Raw genomic sequence first — 20,516 nt, 5'->3', positions numbered from 1 at the left:
AAGAGACTGTAAATTGCCTTTCACTTTAGTTTTCCAAAGAAACAATGGAAGAAATCCATAAGGCTACCAGGTATGCAAGAAAATCCAGAAGATCTAGGATTTTTGCATGGAAGTATCCACATAGATATTTTATATCACAAGTGAAATTCAGATTATTTTACTCAGATAAATGGGAAAGAAAGGTGCTACTGGGAACATGTTATAGGGAAGCTAACGAATTAGCAGATTTTAAAAACTACCTACCTATATTTTGAATAAAATGTTAGCGGAAAATAATTGTAACTAAGTAAAGTATTCTTTTGAGGTAGGCTATATGATCTGAGTTTCCAAGCTATACTAATGCCTAGATTAAATGCTACTGGCTGGGGCAGGGGGGCAAATACTGGAAAACGGAAATCAAAACATATAACCAACATAAAAGAAGTTATAGATACTGTATATAGAAATAAAAGAACTGGATGTGGTATCTTTAGAAAAGAAATTACACGTTATTTCATAATAAATGCAATTTGGGGAAACAATACATGCAGAATAATGTTCAGGAGAAAAAGTGAAGTTTAAGGGAAGGCAAGAACTGACAACAACTTATGTTAATATTGGAGTGAATGAAAAAATCTTAAAAATGAAAACACACACATACTGCACGATAACAGCAATGGACTTTTATTCCTATATATAGTTCTGCATAACACTACTACTTCTGGTTAAAAAGCTCCATTAAAGATGCATAATTTTTCCTACAGTACTCCAATATTATCAGGTATGGTAACTAGCTAGCTTCCCTGCCATCTCTTTTGTTTATTCTATATCAACAGCTAAGCATTCCAGATCTACTGATACAATGCCCAAATTTGACCAAACAGAAATGTTACTTACCTAATTAAAGTTTAACGAAAATAAGTCACTACAAACAACTGCAATCTACATCCTACCAAATACCACTCTCTCTCCTTAACTGAAGACATACTATCACGAACCACAAATAATATGACCCAAGAAGCTATCATACACAGTTATGTCAACAATAACTGGACTACTTAAAATGAAGGCTCAATCAATATCAATTGTTATAACTTTACTCAACTGATTATTCCTCCCACAGGATAAAAAGACCAATAAGAATACAATCCTGGATTGGATTTTAAGCAACCCCCCGACACAATCTCAACACTCCTCAAGTGATCATAATCCCACAAATGCCATTTGGCAATGCACCAAAAGCTATAAAAATATCATGCAACCTACCTCCTTTTCCTCTACACTTTAACGGGTCTTCCTTAAAAACCTTACCTCTTTATCAAGTGGGCAACAATCAATTCTCAACAGTCGGGCTCCACTAAGAAAAACAATGTCAGATCTAATCCAGCCCCTTGGCTTACTTGAAACACCAAACAGGTAATGCAAAAAAGGAAAGATATAAAGTCAAAACTGAAACCTACCAAATATACAGATAACAGAGAAATCTCTCCAAGAGACTCATCCAGAATGATCATTCATCTAACTCCAAAACAACAATCTTTCTAACAGAAACCATCTGGCAACCATAAGCAAACTTCCCTGAGACCTGGAAAAACTAAACAGCTAAATCACCTAACAATGGAAATGAACATTTCTCGACAATTCAATTCTCACTTAATTCACATTATATCTGCAGCACTAAAGAATCTAACAAAATTATCCATTAAACATCCTTTAGTTTATTCAGAATAATACCTCAACACTTTCTCTTCAAATCAGTCCCAACTAAAATAATATACAAACTCCTAGTGCAACTATAAACTACATTAGAAGCTGACCAACTTCTTGCTGAATACTTAAAATCCACCTCAGATGCCATAGTCTATCCCATACTGATACTAATCATCAGGTCCATAATAGAATCAAATGTACCCAAACTATGGAAAAATATTACCTTAGTACAGAAAGGAGGAAAGGCAGTAGAATTATCAAACTTTCAACCAACAGCCATTCTCTCTCTCCCTTGTCAAAAATCTTTTGAAAGATATTCATATTTCCACCTGCTGAAGTGCCTCTTGGATAACAACCTTCTCTCCCTCTCTCTCATTTAACATGGCTTTCCCCATTCACATAGCACCACTATATAGTTATCTCATTGCACAACAGAGAAAATCAAGTTAGGGACAAAAATAAACTGGTTCTTCTATATACCTGTACCTATTAAAAACATTTAATACAGACTCTCCCATACTCAGCTGCTACAAACATTACTTCCTCCTATGTTTACATTGTTTAAAAACTTACTCTTAGAAAAAGGCACAATACATCAAACGGCAAACACACTGCTCATCTTACCTACCCATAACCACTAGTGGCCCTCAGGACTCAGTCCTAGATAGTCTTCAGCAATTAAACATCCTCCATACTGCAGTGGGACAAGCCTTCCTGGTTCATTACATAGATGACTCCAATCTAACCTGCTCATTCTTACAACTCCATCAAATCTTTTTGAACCCACCCAACCTTCTGCTGAATCCAAAACAAAAACTCTACTTTTATCCCAAAACAATACCCTTAATCACAAAAATATCTTTACTACATCATCCACACAAACCCTAGACAAAGTTGTCACACATACTAAACTACTTGTGGTCATTACAGAAATAATATTTTGGATGTGCAAGTCAAACTTTAGATGACCAAAAATACTCCTATAAAAACTAGGTCTTCTCTATCAAGTACCTCCCTGTCTACCTCATCCTGCCATGTAAAAAGACTAATACCTTCCAATATCTACTGCCACTCATCTGCTATGCTTCTCTACTACTCAAAAATGTCAACTCCTCTCGTTTAATTAAACTGTAGCAATATAAAAATTACAACAGAAAAAATTGCAACCCATCTTCCAAATAAAACCCATCACTGCCTAGCTGTCAACCAAATGAACTCAATGAAATTCCCCAACTAAAAAAAAAATAATCATCATCATCTTCTTCTTTCGGCTGTTCCCGTTAGGGGTCGCCACAGCGGATCACCTGTTTCCATTTCTTCCTGTCCTCTGCATCTTGCTCTGTCACACCAACCACCTGCATGTCCTCTCTCACTACATCCATAAACCTTATCTTTGGCCTTATCTTTGGCCTTCCTCTTTTCCTGTTACCTGGTAGTTTCATCCTTAGCATCTTTTTCCCAATATACTCTGCATCCCTTCTCAGCACATGTCCAAACCAACGTAATCTTGCCTCTCTGGCTTTGTCTCCAAACCTTCCAACCTGGGCTGACCCTCTAATACACTTATTCCTAATCCTGTCCACCCTCGTCACACCCAGTGCAAATCTTTAACTCTGCCACATCCAGCTCAAACTCCTGCCTTTTTGTTAATGCCACTGTCTCCAACCCATATAACATAGCTGATCTCACTACCCTCTTGTAGACCTTCACATTCACTCTTACTGGTACTAGTCTGTCACAAAACACTCCTGACACTCTTCTCCACCCACTCCATCCTGCCTGTACTGCCTTCTTCACCTCTCTTCCACACTCACCATTACTCTGAACTATTGATCCCAAGTACTTAAACTCATCCACCTTCGCCACCTCTACTCCTTGCATCCTTACCATTCCTCTATCCTCCCTCTCATTCACACACATATATTCTGTCGTAGTCCTGCTGACCTTCATTCCTCTTCTCTCTAGAGCATATCTCCATCTCTCCAGGGTCTCCTCCACCTGTTCCCTACTCTCACTACAGATCACAATGTCATCTGCAAACATCATAGTCTATGGGGACTCCTGTCTGATCTCGTCTGTCAACCTGTCCATCACCATTGCAAATAAGAAAGGGCTCAGAGCTGATCCTTGATGTAACCCCACCTCCACCTTAAACGCATCCGGCACTCCCACCGCAGACCTCACCGCTGTCACACTACCCTCGTACATATCCTGTACCACTCTATGTGACACTCCTGACTTCCTCATACAATACCACAACTCCTCTCTAGGCACCCTGTCATATACTTTCTCCAAGTCTACAAAAACACAATGCAACTCCTTCTGACACACACTGTACTTCTCCAACAACACTCTCAGAGCAAACATCGCATCTGTAGTGCTCTTTCCCGGCATGAAACCATTCTGCTGTTCACTAATCATCACATCCCTTCTTAACCTAGCTTCCATTACTCTTTCCCATAACTTCATGCTGAGACTGATCAATTTAATCCCTCTGTAGTTACTACAGCTCTGCACATCACCCTTATTCTTAAAAATCGGTACAAAAACAATTTTTCTCCATTTCTCAGGCATCCTCTCACTTTCCAAGATTTCATTAAACAATCTCATTAAAAACAAAATAATAATAATAAAAAAAAAATTAATACATAAAATCAATTAACTTTAACTGGCCCAAAGTATTCTTTATCACCAAAACAAATGCCCAGCACTGAAGACAGTAATGCTACTACTGAGTCTGAAGAAACGTTTTTAAAACGTGAAAGCGCTTACTACTATATATATATTTTTTATTTTGAATAAAGTGTTGCCGTATTTTAGTCGTGGAGAGCCTCTTTTGTTTTTTATGATATTAGTGTTCTTTTTCTCAAGAGGCACTTTACCCAGGACTGGTTTGTTTTTTCTTCATTTCGTGTGTTTTGGTCTTACCGGCACTGGGACATGGCTACAGGCATGGAGAACGGAGTTGGAGACATATTACAGCATGGAGAAGATGCTTCTTATTTTCGTAACTTTTTAACTATGAATAACAATCCACTCTTGAAAATAACTATGAAGGAGTTGACCGTTGATAGTTCGAAACAAGTAAATACAGCACGGACCATGGAAGTGCTACAATTGACAAGGAAGCTAGAGAATAGCTTCCATAAACAGAAAAACACACAATGGCAGAGGCAGCACATGGAGGCGTGCCTCAGCTTCAAAGTGGTGCCGAGAGGATTACGAATTCTAAAGATGCCGACGTTCGGAACCACGTATCCTGAATTACTCAGTAAATGGCAGAGACTGAATTTAGAGACCAGCTATGGCTATATTAAGTTATTAATTGAACAATACAGACTAACAGAGGACACTTTATGCAAAGAAATAAATAGATTGGAAGGTGAATTGAATTCATTGCTAGAATATACTGAGATGGAGATGTTCCGTAAGGACTTGGTATCTACGTTGTCAATGTTGGATAACAAATTACTACAAGACAAGAAAAAGAAACTTGAAAGGGACTACAATGATTTCAGGAGACGACAGGTCTTCTCCTGGCCGAGGGACTTTGTAAAGGGAGATAATAATAAGAAAACTGAAGTAAATGTGACACAAAGAGGAAATACATATGCTCAAGTTGCATCAACAAGTAATTCACGTACGAACCGAAAGGGTAATCATACCAATACACAAGAGGATTTGGTTGTAGACACGCCTTACGTGATGACGTCGATGGGAGACACAATGGCGGGCGGAAAGGCTAGTAGCTCACACACAGTAAAAGATTTCGCAATGGTGCACACAGAGAAGGGAGAAGCGAATGCAGACCAACGAGATGCATGAGAGAAAGCGAAAGATAACAGAGTTGCCAACAATGGGTGTGTTTCACTTATGGAAGACGCTTTAATAGAAGCAGAAGATTTACATTCTTTTCCGTTTCCTATAAGGCAAACGGAACAAGTTTGGTCACTGTTGAACAGAGTGAGAAAACGGAAGAATTCGGAGGACAGACACGAGTTCCAGAAGAAAATACTTCGTCCAGTACAGAAGGACTAACTATAAACATTTCCAGGTATGAATGGACTGAAAGTAAAAAAGCTTTATTAGATAAAGGTCTGTCATTCATACCTTCAAAAGGTATGCAGATGTCACTGATATTGTGATTGATGTAAAAATGTTTGTAAGGAACTTAAGTTTGAAATTGTTGTTTGATAATGATAGAAAAAATAATAATAACAATAATGACAATGGGTTTAGAAGACCTTCTGCTTTTATACCTCAAGTCAATCCAGTTTTAGAAGCTTTTGACAAAGCATGTGAAAGGGACTTGTTAGAATACTATATGAATACAAGTGGTAAACCTGAGTTTTACAATTTGAGCTATGATGAAAATCAAGCTCTAAAAAAGTTACAGAATAATAGTGAAATAGTCATCAGACAAGCTGACAAAGGGGGCTCTGTGGTGGTATTAGATAGATTTATGCATATTGAAAAAATGAATGTGTTATTAGAAGAAGCTGACACATATCAGATTTTGAATGCTGTGTCATTAGATAAAACAATTAAAGGAATACATGAGATGTTATATGATTTACTTCTTTGTAATGTAATAGACAATGATTTATATGTATATTTCTTAGTTGAAAAACCAGTTATCCCTAGTTTTAGATGATTACCAAAAATACACAAAAATCTGGAAGACCCCCCCCCCCTTGAGACCAATAGTCTCTGGAAAGGGGTGGGCCACAGAACCACTGTCTATTTATTTAGAAAAGCAATTAAGACCAATAGTGAATGAGATTGGGTCTGTAATAAAAGATACAGAAGAGATTTTATATGGTTATGCAGACTATATACATTCCATGGGCAACAAAGAAGATGATATGTTGGTAACTTTGGATGTAGCGTCTCTTTTCACATGTATACCTAACCAAATAGGCATGGAATATATAAGGCTTTTATTAATAGAGAAGAATGTGTCTAGAGAGCTCATTATGAGATATATGTTGATATTGGAAATAGTTTTGGCGAATAATGTTTTCACCTATGATAGGAAGTATTTTTTTACAGAGGAAGGGTGGGGCAATGGGGACACCCTGCTCTAACTCATATGCGAATTTAGTCATGGCCTACTGGGAGGGAACATATGTGTTGGGAGACGCACCTTTCAAAGAGAATATTAAACTGTATAAATGTTTTGTAGACGACGTTTTCCTTGTATGGAATGGCACATTAGATCAGCTAAATGATTTTGTTGCATATTTAAATGGCACAACAGACTTTTTAAGATTTGAATATGCATACTCGTCCCACCAGATAGAGTTTTTAGATGTATACGTAAATAAAGATGGTGAAAGAATAGGCACAGATTTATATAGAAAATCTTGCTGGAGAAACAACTTGTTACATCACAATAGTATGCATCCGAGGCATATATACCCCAATATAGTGAAAAGTCAAGCTTTGAGGGTATCTAGATTAGTTACTGATGACAAGAGATATGTAGAACAACAGGGTATGTATGTTAAAGAAGAATTTTTTAGAGAGAGGTTATGATAGACAGGATGTAGACACCATCATCTCAGAAAACACTAAACATAGGAAAAATAAAGGGAAACCATTTTTATTCAGACATAATAAGAGTGAACGAATGATTAGTAAGAGAGAGCCTGATAATAAAAATAAGAATAAAATGAATAGGCTTGTTATTCCATACACAAACAAGAATAGTAAAATCAAAGAAATTATAAACAATAATTGGAGGATGTTAACGGCGGATGATAAAATTAGAGATTTGGTGTGTGATAAACCTAATGTCACTTATAAAAATATGAAGTCTTTGAAAAGACTACTTTGTTATGAAGATAACAGGAAAGGGATAGTGCATACACATAGGAAGGTAACTTTTGCATGCAGACATTGCAATCAATGCAGTTATATGCTCAATGGAAATGAATTTATCCATCCTGATAATGGAAAGAAATTCATTTTTGATAAATACGCTGATTGTAGGTCCAGATATTTGATTTACATAGCCCAATGCCAATTATGTGCATCATTCTATGTGGGCAAAACAAACATGACTTTAAGAGAAAGGGTTAGAGAGCATATATATGCCATAAACAAAGAAAATGAAAACAATGCTTTGGCTAGGCATGTGATTACAGTAGGATCTAGACATAGTTTTAAGTTTATGGTACTGGAATTGGTTACGAAAACAGAGAGGTTAGGTGACATTAGGAATCACACAGAAGAGAGAGAAAATAGATGGATAATAAGACTACAGGCACATAGAGAGCATGGTCTGAATGAGAAGGTGTCACTCAAGCCATTTTTGTTAGCAAAACCTTACAAACACCAATGGAGTTCATGTTTTTCATACATATAGAATACAATAAAATAAACAGAGCAAATAGAGCAATATATGTATATGTACAGGATAGGTATGCATGGTGCACATGTGTGTATGTAAATATGTATATGTGTGTATATGCTGTATATGTGCATGTGTGCATGATTGTTATATTATGTTATGTATATATATATATATATATATATATATGTTCATAGGGATTATGCAACCAATAAAACAAGTTGGTTTTTCATATGTATGTGCATGTATATATATATATATATATATATATATATATATATATATATATATATATGTGTGTGTTTTTTATATAAAATTTTGTATATATAAAGTTTTTAAAGAATTTTTATGAAGAAAAGTGGGAATAATATTATTATAATAATATATGTATAGATATATGGATATGGGTATTGATATTTATATACATTTTTATAAGTATTTTATACAGCTGTTAAGTCTTTATATAATATTCATATATATTTGATATTCTATATATTTATTCCATATTTATGTAGTTATATATTTTAGTTTTCAGATCATATATGTATTGCCTATAATATCAAGTTTTGTACATACAGTTTTGTTTGGTTGATATATTATTTATACTCATTAGTGATGATATGCTTGATTAATCAATCTATTTAATTACTTGATGACTGGTTGATAGTAACTGGCTAAGAAGAATGTAGGTGTATATATAAATGGATTCAGGATATGTGTATGTTAAAGTCTGAAGAAACATTTTTAAAATGTGAAAGCGCTTACTACTACTATATATATTTTTTATTTCGAATAAAGTGTTGCCGTATTTTAGTCGTGGAGAGCCTCTTTTGTTTTTTATGATATTAATGCTGCTACTGTACTACCTAAGTAGAAAGATCAAACAATAAACATGGTGAACAAATGTATTTCTCTTATGTATCCGAATGCTGGAATACTCTACAACAAGACCCAAGACAAATCGTACATCCAAAACACTTGAAAGCAAACCTTGGTACCCACATCTTAACTATGCTCCTGCTACTCTTATGACTAAAAACTGCTATAACTCTATCCCTCAATTCTCTTTCGATAGTGTCTTTTTGACCTTCCTGAATAAAGTAAACTTCTGGGCTTTCATAAAATCCAGTAGCTTAGCCACACCTAGACTGCCTTATCAAACAATCTGATATCTACTGGTAATGCCTTACACATATTCTGTTGCACCTATTAAGCTAATGAAAGTTTTTATCATCACCACTGCTATTAAGCAAAACCGAAATATAACTCTGGGGAAGATAATAGCATTTGAGATCTATTTCTTTTCTGTTTTCTTTCTTTACATACTAATTTTGTATACGCGCATAAATATTTAACATTTGCCATTTTGTTAACTGTGGAGTTTTTCTCCACAGGCCTCAAATGAAAAGAGGCCGTCATTGCCCAGTAAACAATTGCTAATAAATAAAAAATAAAATTAATTAATGTAGGCAACTGATATTTACATATTTTTTTACATGATTCTCTCCGTTTGACAGTTCATAGTTTGCTTATTTCTTTCACCATAATATTGTAAAGCCAGTGTGAAAGAGCTTTTCTCCCTGGGCATCTGCTAAAAGGGATCATTACATGTTAGTTGGACTATCCTGCCAACAAATGGAATGTATGAAAAATATCAGTGAGTAAACAAAAAAAAAAAAAAACAGCTACCACTAGTTTCCAGTGGGAGAATAACACAGAAGTCCAGAACTACAAGAAAACAGAGTTTATTAGTATATAACTATAAACATGCAGTTATCTAATGAAGTGAATGATACCAAAGTAACTGCAAATAGTTATTTGTATTATCTGTAATATTTATTTACTATAAAGTTGTGCAACTGAAAGGATGTTCTGAGTCTAGGTGAGCAGTGCCCAAAAGCTTTGAAGCCATTTTGACCATAAAACTGGCTATCAAAACAACTAGTGTTGAATTCTGCCTACAATAATTATGTTCCCCCGAACACACACACACTCTTATCAGAATCTTCGAAGGCATATAAGTATTGTTCTCCACCAAATGATTCAGAATACTGAACACCAAGGAATGACATTACAACAACACAAGCCCTCACAGGTGTCTGTAAAAACTGGTTTTACTTACAAATTGGTTAAACCAATTCAGTCTGGTACAGGTACCCTTTTTAGCCACACAAATATGGGCAGAGGCATCAAATACAAGAAAATGACTGTATAAACATCAAATATAACCACAGTAAATCATCTAGTACAGATAACTAAGCTTTTAAGCAGTTACAATACACAATAGAAAATGTATGTTTTCATAAAAACAAGGCAACTTTTTACATTTAACAGATAATGTCAGCAGTTACAGTCTTATTTTACATAAGTCTTATTTTACACAAGAAAACACAAACCCTATCAGCAATGTTTAGATTATTAACTTTATTGATTCTTTATTCAAACAGATGAAAATATCATGTACTCGTGTTATTAGAATTATAGAAAATTGTTTTATTGTATGGATTCTAGATATAATAACGTCTACATCTTCCTCAGCCTTGCATGTAAACACTGAAGTTATTTTTTGTGTCAGCAATCCAATTATAAATCCGTGTTGACAACTTGATATATTCATATTCTGTTAGGTTGATAATGTTCGTACTTTCTTGAAAGAAAGATCTTTTCTTGATTAAAGTAAAAAAAAAATAAAACAAAAAACAGTTATTCTATTCTAAAACATTTTAAATAGGTAATAGCGGAAATTATAGTCTCTGATAATACAAACAAGGGAAAGACAGTTAAGGTACCAAAAGGTACATCTATGATGTATGGTTACAATGCGGACTCATTGTTGTGATGAATCATTGTAAACATTCTTGAAGCACATAACTTCAAAAGCCAGTTCCTAGTTACTACATATGGGAGGAAACGTTAATACAAACAAGGGAAAGACAGTTAAGGTACCAAAATGTACATCTATGATGTATGGTTACAATGCGGACTCGTTGTTGTGATGAATCACTGTAAACATTCTTGAAGCACATAACTTCAAAATCCAGTTCCTAGTTACTACATATGGGAGGAAACGTTAATATTTCATCATCATCATCTGTATGAGCGTAACAAGTGCTCTCCACAGCAAACACCAACTAAGAGTAAAATAAAATCGATCGTACTTGCTATATCCCAGCCATCGTTATTCACCACTCTCAAACTGCAGATGCAATGTACTGCAACCCCCTACACACAAACAACCTCAATTACAGCGTTTCAAAACATAGCTGGTACCCAACAACGTACTACTGCCGCTGTTCGCTTATTAGTACAGTAGAGCAGACAGCTAAAGTACCTGAAGTATAACGGAGCGAATAAGTGCATTGACGGGCCCCGTAAACGAGCCGCTCACCCCCTGGAAACACCATAACACGATGCCACCTTTACTAAAGATGGTGAAGAAGTCCAACATGTTAGCTCTCTAAGTGCTGGACTCCAAAACCAGAAATACACCACGATAAAAGGGAGACCGCAAGAATATAACAGACCAGGTCGCAGCCCAGAAACATCAATGTGCAGTAACAGCACGACTTTCAGCGCACGCGTGCTGTTATTTCGACACGTCAGTCGTGGTTTAGGAGTAATGAACTTCCTCCGCTGCTGGGAACTAAAATGTAGAAGTATCGGAGTCCGGACGGTAGTTTATTTTCAATGTAAGCGGCGGCTGTAGGCGCACCGGTCGTTCTCAATGTACTCACACCTACCACTCTGACGTGCAAAAAGGTGTTTCCTAATAATTTAATATTAATTTTCCGAACTGTACATATCAGATTGTCTTTTTAAACAGTGTTCTTTGCAAACTTATTGTAGCCACTTTAGCTGCTTCCACTGGCATGTTTTTTCTTAGTGAGACAGTCTTGTAATTGTAACTTAATAGTTTCTCGTTTTATTAAATTGTAGAATTACGTCCGATCATCAAACTACTAAACCGTTGTATCTTGACATTTAATTAAATGTTGTATGTGCAGTTGACAATGGATAAATATGCTCTAAAGTAATCACGATTTTTATTTGAATTTTGATTTACATAGACGATACTCAAACGCAAAGAGAAGCGTATTAACCCTTGTGATTTGCGCGGATTACGGAGGGAACTCCGCGACTGACAAAAGTACTGTCATTCCAAAGACATGCATCTGGAGCATTTCTCCCCGGGCCTCCGCTGAAAACAGGCTCTGTGGAACCTAGTCGGACTTTCCCGGTCAACAAATGTTAAATAAATAAAAAAATAAATAAAAATAGTTGATTGACTGCAGCAATGTTGCGCTGCTTTCAGAAGTAATATCACGGTGCAACTATCAATAGATCTGCAGTGCTATATGCATAACAGTTGCAAGTGAAGTTCCACTCATACCTCTCAACTGTCCAAATTTTTGCCTCATATTTTTGGTCTTTTCCTCATACAATCTGTGGTTTTCTGGCAAATTATTGGGGTGATCTGAGGACTGAAGTCGAGAGTCACTAAATAAAGACATTTGAATTTCAGACTTCATATCCTTAAAAAAGTTTAGGTTAATAAGAGCAACATTTAAAATCTGTTCCTATTTTGGGACCATTATTCCCCCCATTATGTCGGGATTTGTCCAGATTTTTTTGCACAAAGAGATTGAGAGGTGTGTGGTTCCACTATTATATTGAAAGTTGTGTTTGGGTGCATCATATTTTTATGAGAATAATTTAATCTACGGTGCGGTTAAAGTGAGTGGCACAGCAAATATATAAACTAACAGAAAAATACAATGTAGTTAAAATCAACGCAACAAAATAGTCTTGTGAGTAAATCGGAGTGGATTATTGAGCAATTAAGTCAACGGCACACAATATACCGCTCAACTTCTTAGCACAAGTAATCTGGACAAATCCTAAAATGATAGGGGGGGGGGCAAAGTCCCAGAAATCGGGACAGTTTCAAAATATTGAACTTGTAAGCTTCGAAAGTTGGTAGAATAACATGATTTGTGTTTGCGTGTATTTTTCTGTATGATATTAAGTCTGAAACTCAAATATGTGTCATTTAGTGACTTCAGTCCTCAGTAATTTGTCAGAAAACCACTCATTTTATGTGGAACAGACTAAATATGTGAGACAATAATCTGGACAGCTGAGAGGTATGAATACATGCCAGTCTTGTATTGCTGTTACTATATAATGTATCATGATTGTATGATGATGGCGATATTCACATTTGTCACATCCGCTATTTTAGAGTTGCCACCTTTTCAAATGCCCAAAGTGGGACATTTTTTGTAGAAACGCGAGATTTTGCAGGACAAAACATACCCACGGCAAGTGCAAAGTACAGAACTTCACGTTTTTGCAAAAATAAAAACTCGTTCTTATAGCATTTAAGTTGCTTATGTTGCTTCGTATAACATTTAAGTGTTTCAGATACAAAATAACTGTTTTATGCAACTATTAAAGAACATTTGGGAAATATGTTTTGTCGTAAAATCTTAGGACATTTGCCATTTTGTAGTCTTTCTTGCAGGGCACAATTGCCCAAAGAGCGACTGTCCCTCACAAATAGGGACAGGTGGTAACCCTAGCTATTGTTAATATGCTTTGTAGTAAAGGTATAATGGAATACATTCTCTTGGTTACGATATCGGTGACGTCTTGTCTGCCCATTGGATACCGCTAACTATACGCCCCATTGTAGCATGTACTTCTGACCTGGAGCAATCACTATAAAGAAAAGCTTTTGCGAATTGCATTTGTTGAATACTGTTATTTATTTTGTTTCATTCAGGTTAACATGAACTTTGCAAGTGTTGCTGTATTTCGGAAAATTAGACCACCAGATTTCGGCTGTATGGTTAGAATCACTGCTTGCATCAGTCCGTATAATAACTTCAGCAGGTCAATAAGTACTAGCAAGCTTCTTTGCAAACAGGAGGATGTCTTTAAAGGTGAGTGATAGCCTTGTTCTTTTTCTTTTATAATAAGTATGCGTTTTTAATAGTCATGTATAAATATCATTCCTTACATTGTAGCAGAATGTGGCTAAAGCCAGCAGTTAGTACTTCTGGTTGTTGGTTCATCATTAGGGGATGCACACACACATTATATGTATGTGTGTGTGTATGTATGTATGTATGTATATATATGTATATATATATATATATATATATATATATATATATATATATATATATATGTGTGTGTGTGTATCTGTGTGTGTGTTTTCTTTTGCGTGTTGTTGTCACTGAGTTGCTGCATCAGAAATCCAGAACATAACCAAATAGTCCGGGCTCCCCCAGGACTGGATTTATGTACATTATGGTCGAAATTTAATATAAAATAATGGGTTTGGTTTATATTAAGTAATTTGATACTGGATAAGTGATTAATTAAAAAAATATATTGTCATGCCAAAAATAGAGCACAGTCTATGATATTCATTACAGGAGTTTTTTCCATGCTTAGGGAGACATAGCATATAAACCAACTGTAACACAGATATCGCAGTTTACTTGTATATAACATGTAAGTGACACAGTGGTTTACTTAATTGCTTATTTTAAGAGGTTGTGTGAGGAGTAGGCATGCCCAGCTTAAGTTCAGAAGAATCACTCTTAGAAAGGGTGGGTAGTAGTGAACTCGACCAAAGAGAGCATCTGGGAAAGAGAACAAAAAAAAAAAATTTAAGCTTGTTTCCTGCCTTTCCTGTTAAGTGGTCTAGACTGTTTGTCGGCTTCTGAGCCCCCAAGCCCTTCTGTGTTGGAGGGAAGCCTTCTAGCTTAGTTTTGTTTCTTATAACTAGCCAGTTTTCTAGTTTCAGCACTCAAATCTGTTTCTTTGAACTCAGCACTTGTTTAGAACTCATTGTAAGCATTACATAAGCTGCAAATTACTACAGCACTCAACTTTCCTCACTTGTCTAGTGGAAAGCAGTTTTTAGTATTTAATAAATAAGCACTTATCCAGGCATGTCTAAGGGTCAGCTCCCAGTGATTTCTCCTGTCTACTTGATGAATCTGGGCATCTTGGGACAATGCAGCAATTGCCTCATGTACACAGACAACCCTCTCCTCCTACCACCCAACACTACAACCTGTGAGAGATGCACTTATATAGCCAAACTGGAAGCAAAGCTCTCTTCACCCAAGACTGGACTAGACAGTCAAGAGGAGAAGGTAAACACTTGCACCACACCACACTCATCACATAGTCCCTCAAAACCTACACCACCAAAACACACACATAGAAACACAAAACACACACCTACATTCGCGGAGGCTCTCAATAAAAACCTGCCCAAGCATCAGGGACATCCAAAGCATAAACACAAGCAAACTCCACCCCCCAACACAACCCAAATGACACATAGCCCGCAAACTCAGTGTGCCACTCAACCACAGCCCATAAGGCATAACAACGTACCCAACACTCTAGTCGTAGGTGACTCTATAGTCAGGCATACTGATGTTCCACTCACTAGACTAAACAAGGAGAAAGTTACTGTCAGCTGCCTGTCAGGTGCCAGGATCCGCCACATAACGCATCCACTCAGGTCACTCCACAATAAGTACAAATATGATACTGTCATTGTCCATGTTGGTGTAAATGACCTGAGACATACCTCCCTGGACTACATGAAAAGAGACATGGAGGAGCTCTCTGATCTTGTATCCCTGGTAGGTATGACCCTAACCCTGAGTAGCATCATGTCATCACCCAGAATGATACCACAGTACAAGGACAAAATGATTGACTTCAACAATTGGCTAAGCTTCTGGTGTCATTCTAAGGGGATCCAGTATTTGTCTGCCTGGGACGACATGATCGACAGTCCAGGATGCTTTGCCAGAGATGACCTGCACCTGTCGCCCGTAGGATTCCGGATACTGGCTAAGGCTCTTGCCACCCCTATAGTGCCTTTTTTTAGGCAAGGTTCAAATGACAAATTCACCACCGTAATGGGTACAAGCAAGCAGAATCTGAGGGTAATGCTATCCAATGCTAGAAGTCTAAACGTCAAAATGCATGCACTCGAGGCACTCCTTAAAATGGAGAACATTGACATCTGTGCAGTGACAGATACCTGGTTCAAAGCTCCAGAGAGCACCCCTGCATTACCAGGCTTCAATTCATACCACACCTTTCGGCCACCTAACCCAGAAAGACACACTAAAGGCAGAGGCGTGTCCATATTCATTAAGGATATCCACACTTCCAGGCTAGTTGCACAGCATACTGCATCCGAGATTATCCAAGTGCAACTAACTCTGGGCAAGACCGCAATCCAAATTGTAGCTTGCTACAGACCCCCCACCATGTCCCAGGATTCACACTCCTCATTTCTTGATACACTGGAAAGTATTAGGGTACAACCCAACACCCTAATAATGGGCAATTTCAACTACCCCACCATTAACTGGGAAAACTACTCATGTACCAACTCTTTTGCTCAACGTTTTCTAGAATTCATAAATTCCAATGCCTTGGATCAACTTATTCATACCCCCACCAGGGGCAGCAATATCCTAGACCTGGTCATTACCAACATGGGAAACCAGTGATCCACACCAGAGGTCAATTCCTCGTTAGTCAGATCCCACCACAAGCTAATTGGCCTAGACATCCACATCCCACCTCTAATTAGGGAAACCATCGTAAAAAACTTCTCCAAAGCCAACTTCACACTTCTTAAGACAGAAGTGGCAAACTTCATGACACCCATGCAGATGGACAATAGAGGGTATGACTGCCGAATCCTACACAAATGCACTTTATAAGCAATTACACGAGTGCATGGATCATGCTATCCCTAATAGAACCAAGATGTTATCCTCCAAAAAAAGGAAGCCAATCCGGTGGTCCTCTGCCATAAACAAACTCTACAATAGAAGAAAGAAACTGTTGCAAAAAAGAGTGAAATCCCATGACTGGAGGAACTCCCTGGTCAACCTCAGTAAGAAGCTGAGATCTCTCATAAAATCCTCCAAATCTAGTTACGAAAACAAAATTGCCACTGACTCTAAGCATTCTATAGCTATGTCAAGAATCTAAATGGGAACACTCATATCTGCTCTGAGTTACAGCACAATGGCACTAAATATACAGAACCAACTGATATTGCCAACATCCTAGCAGGTAGGTTTAGTGCTAAATTTACCCCCCTCTCACCTCCTAGAGGGCTCATCTCTATACTGGAAGAATGCAAAGTTCCTGTAATCACAGCTGCACAGGTAAAAAACACACTGTCCAAAGCCAAGAACACAGCATCCATGGGACCTGACAATATCCCAGGCTGCGTTCTACACGAACTACAGAATGAGCTGGTACCCTACCTAAGTACCATGTTCAATCATAGCCTCACCTCAGGCTTTGTACCCACTGAATGGCGCACAGCGACGGTTATCCCACTCCACAAAGGGGGAGCCACGATGGACCCCAGGAACTACCATCCCATTAGCCTGACGAGCCTGGTCTGCAAGGCCATGGAACGTATCATCGTGGAACTCATAAACAAAGACATTGGTAATCTCCAAACTCTGGACCCTACCCAGTTTGGATTTGTAAAAGGCAGATCATGTCTCCTAAACCTGATTGACTTCTTTGAAGCAGTCACCAAAGCCATAGATGAGGGTAAAATGGTTCACACAGCTTATCTAGATCTCGCCAAGGCTGTCGACACCATCCCCCCACTCTGGAATTATAGATAAGCTCACTAAACTAGGTATAAGTCCCTATGTCACAAGATGGGTTGCCAACTGGCTCATGGACAGAACCCACACTGTGAAAGTAGCGGATTCCAAATCCAACATCATACCAGTGACAAGTGGAGTACCACAGGGTTTAGTCCTGGGTCCTCTCCTGTTTGGTGTCTACTTCTGTGAAGTGCAGGCCAACACAGAAGGTCTTTGGCTAACAAAGTTTGCAGATGACTGCAAACTAGGAGCCATACTCGAAACTCCTAATGATGTGGATAAACTACAAAAGGGCCTCACTGAGACAGATACCTGGTGTCAAAGCCATGGCCTGAAGCTCAATGCCAAAAAGTGTATTGTCATCCCCTTTGGTAAAAACTCTGTACCCATGAAATACCACATAGCTGGTAGTCTACTTAATGCTGAAAATGTGATAAGATACCTTGGGACACAGGTGGACAGTAGTCTCTCCTTTGATAATCACATCGCCACAGTGGTCAGGAAATCCTTCTATGTGGCTCATCTCATCACAAAAGGATTCTCATCCAGAAAAAAAGAGGTCATTGCTCCCCTCTACTCATCACTCATTAGACCCATTATAGAGTACAACACCCCTTTGGTATGTACCTCACAAGACATCTACAACAACTGGAAAGACCACAGAAATACCTCACAAAGAGGATTATTGGCCTCAAACAGATGCCCTATGCAGACCGTATCAAAAAACTACAGCTTTACTCCATCGCATATCGCCTACTCAGGAGCGATCTCTGCCTAACATGCAAAGCTATGTCAAACCCAGAGCTGTTGGACATGCTCCACTTAAAGAAATCCCAATCCCTCTGAGCTACACGCTCTAGGGACCTAAACCTTGTCACTACAATAAACAGAACTTGCTGGAGCGATAGATTCCTGTCCCAGAGATTACCCATACTCTGGAACAGACTACCTATCTATGTCAAACAGAGCTCCTCATTAGCACTCTTCAAGAAAAGTCTTGATTGGATGGGAAATGGGAAACTCACCCCGGGAATCACTTCTGTGGCTCTGCTCAACAGGGGCACAGGAAAATAATTTTCTTGGGTGGCGAAAGCCAGGGTACATTTTTTGGCTAGGCTTGTATGGGCCCTATGGCCGATAGCCTAGTACCTACCTATGAACCTAATCCTAGTCCACTGACAGTACTGTGTTTCTGAATGACATGTTGACTGCTGCAAATATGGTCTGCAAAACCACTTGCTAAAACCTTTTCCTCCAGTCCTTCTGAATGCCCCCATTCCCTGCTTATTTCTCCTAACTCAAGGTTACAGCCAAATATTGCATCTACATATAAAGTGGCAATAACAAGACTAAGACACCCTGAATTGGTGTTGATAATGGGTGACCTGAATTCACATATCAGGACAGACTGAACAAGATAAGAGGACTGCCTGGGTCCACATAGGTGGCACTGGCACATCAGGAATAAAGAAGGAGAGGCCATTGTAGACTTCTGTGTGGCAAATGGCTTGATGATAGTCAACACATGGTTCAGCAAGATAGAGTGTCACAAGATCACATACAAAAGCAGCCAACATGCAACTTGGATAGACTTCCTCCTAGTAAGGAAGAGATACTGGGACAGAGTCGGTGATTGCAAAGTCATTCCCCAGTAAAACAGCCTGTCCACAGCATAAACCACTGGTTGCCACACTCGGCTGCAAGCAGTGGTCAGAGAAGCTTCTACGGTCAACTGAAACCAGGCTGAAGACTTAGAAGTTGACTGGAGAGAAAGCACAAGGGTTCAGAGATTTACTCAGGGCTCTAGCACCTCAAAAGGAAGAGGAAATGGGTGGACTTTATGGCAGCGCCTCAAAACAGTATGTGTGAGAACTACAAAAACAGATATGCAGCCAAGCCGAAAAAACACAGAATAAACTACTAAAATGGAAAAAAAATGCTTCAGAAAGCAACCAGTAGTTTTAAAGTACAAAGACATGTGCTCGATTAGATGTCTACTTAAAATTAAAAGTTTAACTAGATGACAGAATCCCCCTTCTAGCTATGTAACACAAAGCATAATTTTTATATTAATTTTATATTAATATCATGACTGATTTCATACTGATTGCTTTCTGAAGATATGCAGCCAAGCCAGGTGTGTAAAAAAAAAAAAAAAAAAAAAAAAAAAAGGTGCATGAGGAAAGCTGATGGTGGAATGCTGAAGCCCAGGAAGTCATCAAAAGAAAGAATGTTGTTGTGTCTTTCAGGTTTTCCCAGTTTGGGGTCGCCACAGCGGAACTCTGGTCCGCTAATGATTGGCAGTAGATTTTTACGTGCCGAGTTGCCAGCCCTGGTGCACAACCTTCAACGAAGGTACACCCATTCACACATGTCTCCACACAGAAGACGCCCTTGCTGAGAATCGAACAGGACAATGTCTTACTGTGAGACGACAACGCTACCGCAGCACCACCACCGCAGTCAGGGCAGGAAAAAGTGTGAGATAAAAAAGACAGACAAGGCTGTGAAGGAATACTGGTTGGCTAACAAAGAGGCTAAGAGAGAGTTGCAATAGCAAAAAACAAGGCATGAGAGATGGTGCAAAGAAATTATATCAGGTTGTAAGGCAAAGACAGAAAGATAAAGAAGATGGTCTGACATCCTTCATAAGTGATGCCAGTAATAATCTGCTCACCATGGTGCCTGCCATGGGAAAAGTTGTTTTCCGAACTGTACATATTAGATTGTCACTTATTAAAACAATAGTTGATAGCAGCTTGTAAGTGCAAATTTATTTATAA

At 38.1% G+C, this 20,516-nt stretch overlaps 2 protein-coding genes across 6 annotated transcripts in view; one reads left to right on the top strand and one right to left on the bottom strand.

Moving 5' to 3' along the window:
• The window catches only part of SRPRA (SRP receptor subunit alpha), an 880,927-nt gene extending 869,271 nt beyond the window's left edge, over positions 1–11,656 (bottom strand). For 2 of the 3 annotated variants that reach the window (XM_044080817.1, XM_044080818.1), the window contains exon 1: positions 11,376–11,655. In XM_044080817.1, the coding sequence (XP_043936752.1) occupies positions 11,376–11,492 (117 nt within the window). In that variant the 5' untranslated portion in view covers positions 11,493–11,655. Of the gene's footprint in view, positions 1–11,375 lie in introns of all 3 variants that reach the window. The other variant, XM_044080819.1, reaches the window with a different exon arrangement.
• Positions 11,657–11,686: 30 nt separating this feature from the next.
• The window catches only part of FOXRED1 (FAD dependent oxidoreductase domain containing 1), a 422,838-nt gene continuing 414,008 nt past the window's right edge, over positions 11,687–20,516 (top strand). For 2 of the 3 annotated variants that reach the window (XM_044080822.1, XM_044080820.1), the window contains exons 1-2: positions 11,687–11,803; positions 13,830–13,989. In XM_044080822.1, the coding sequence (XP_043936757.1) occupies positions 13,836–13,989 (154 nt within the window). In that variant the 5' untranslated portion in view covers positions 11,687–11,803; positions 13,830–13,835. Of the gene's footprint in view, positions 11,804–13,534; positions 13,990–20,516 lie in introns of those variants that run through there. The other variant, XM_044080821.1, reaches the window with a different exon arrangement.

This window comes from Protopterus annectens, chromosome 8.part0 (assembly GCF_019279795.1).
Source record: "Protopterus annectens isolate FY-2018-M chromosome 8.part0, PAN1.0, whole genome shotgun sequence".
Lineage (NCBI taxonomy): Eukaryota > Metazoa > Chordata > Ceratodontiformes > Protopteridae > Protopterus > Protopterus annectens.
Note: the sequence above shows the minus strand (reverse complement) of the source record. Positions and strands in the feature narration are given on the sequence as shown.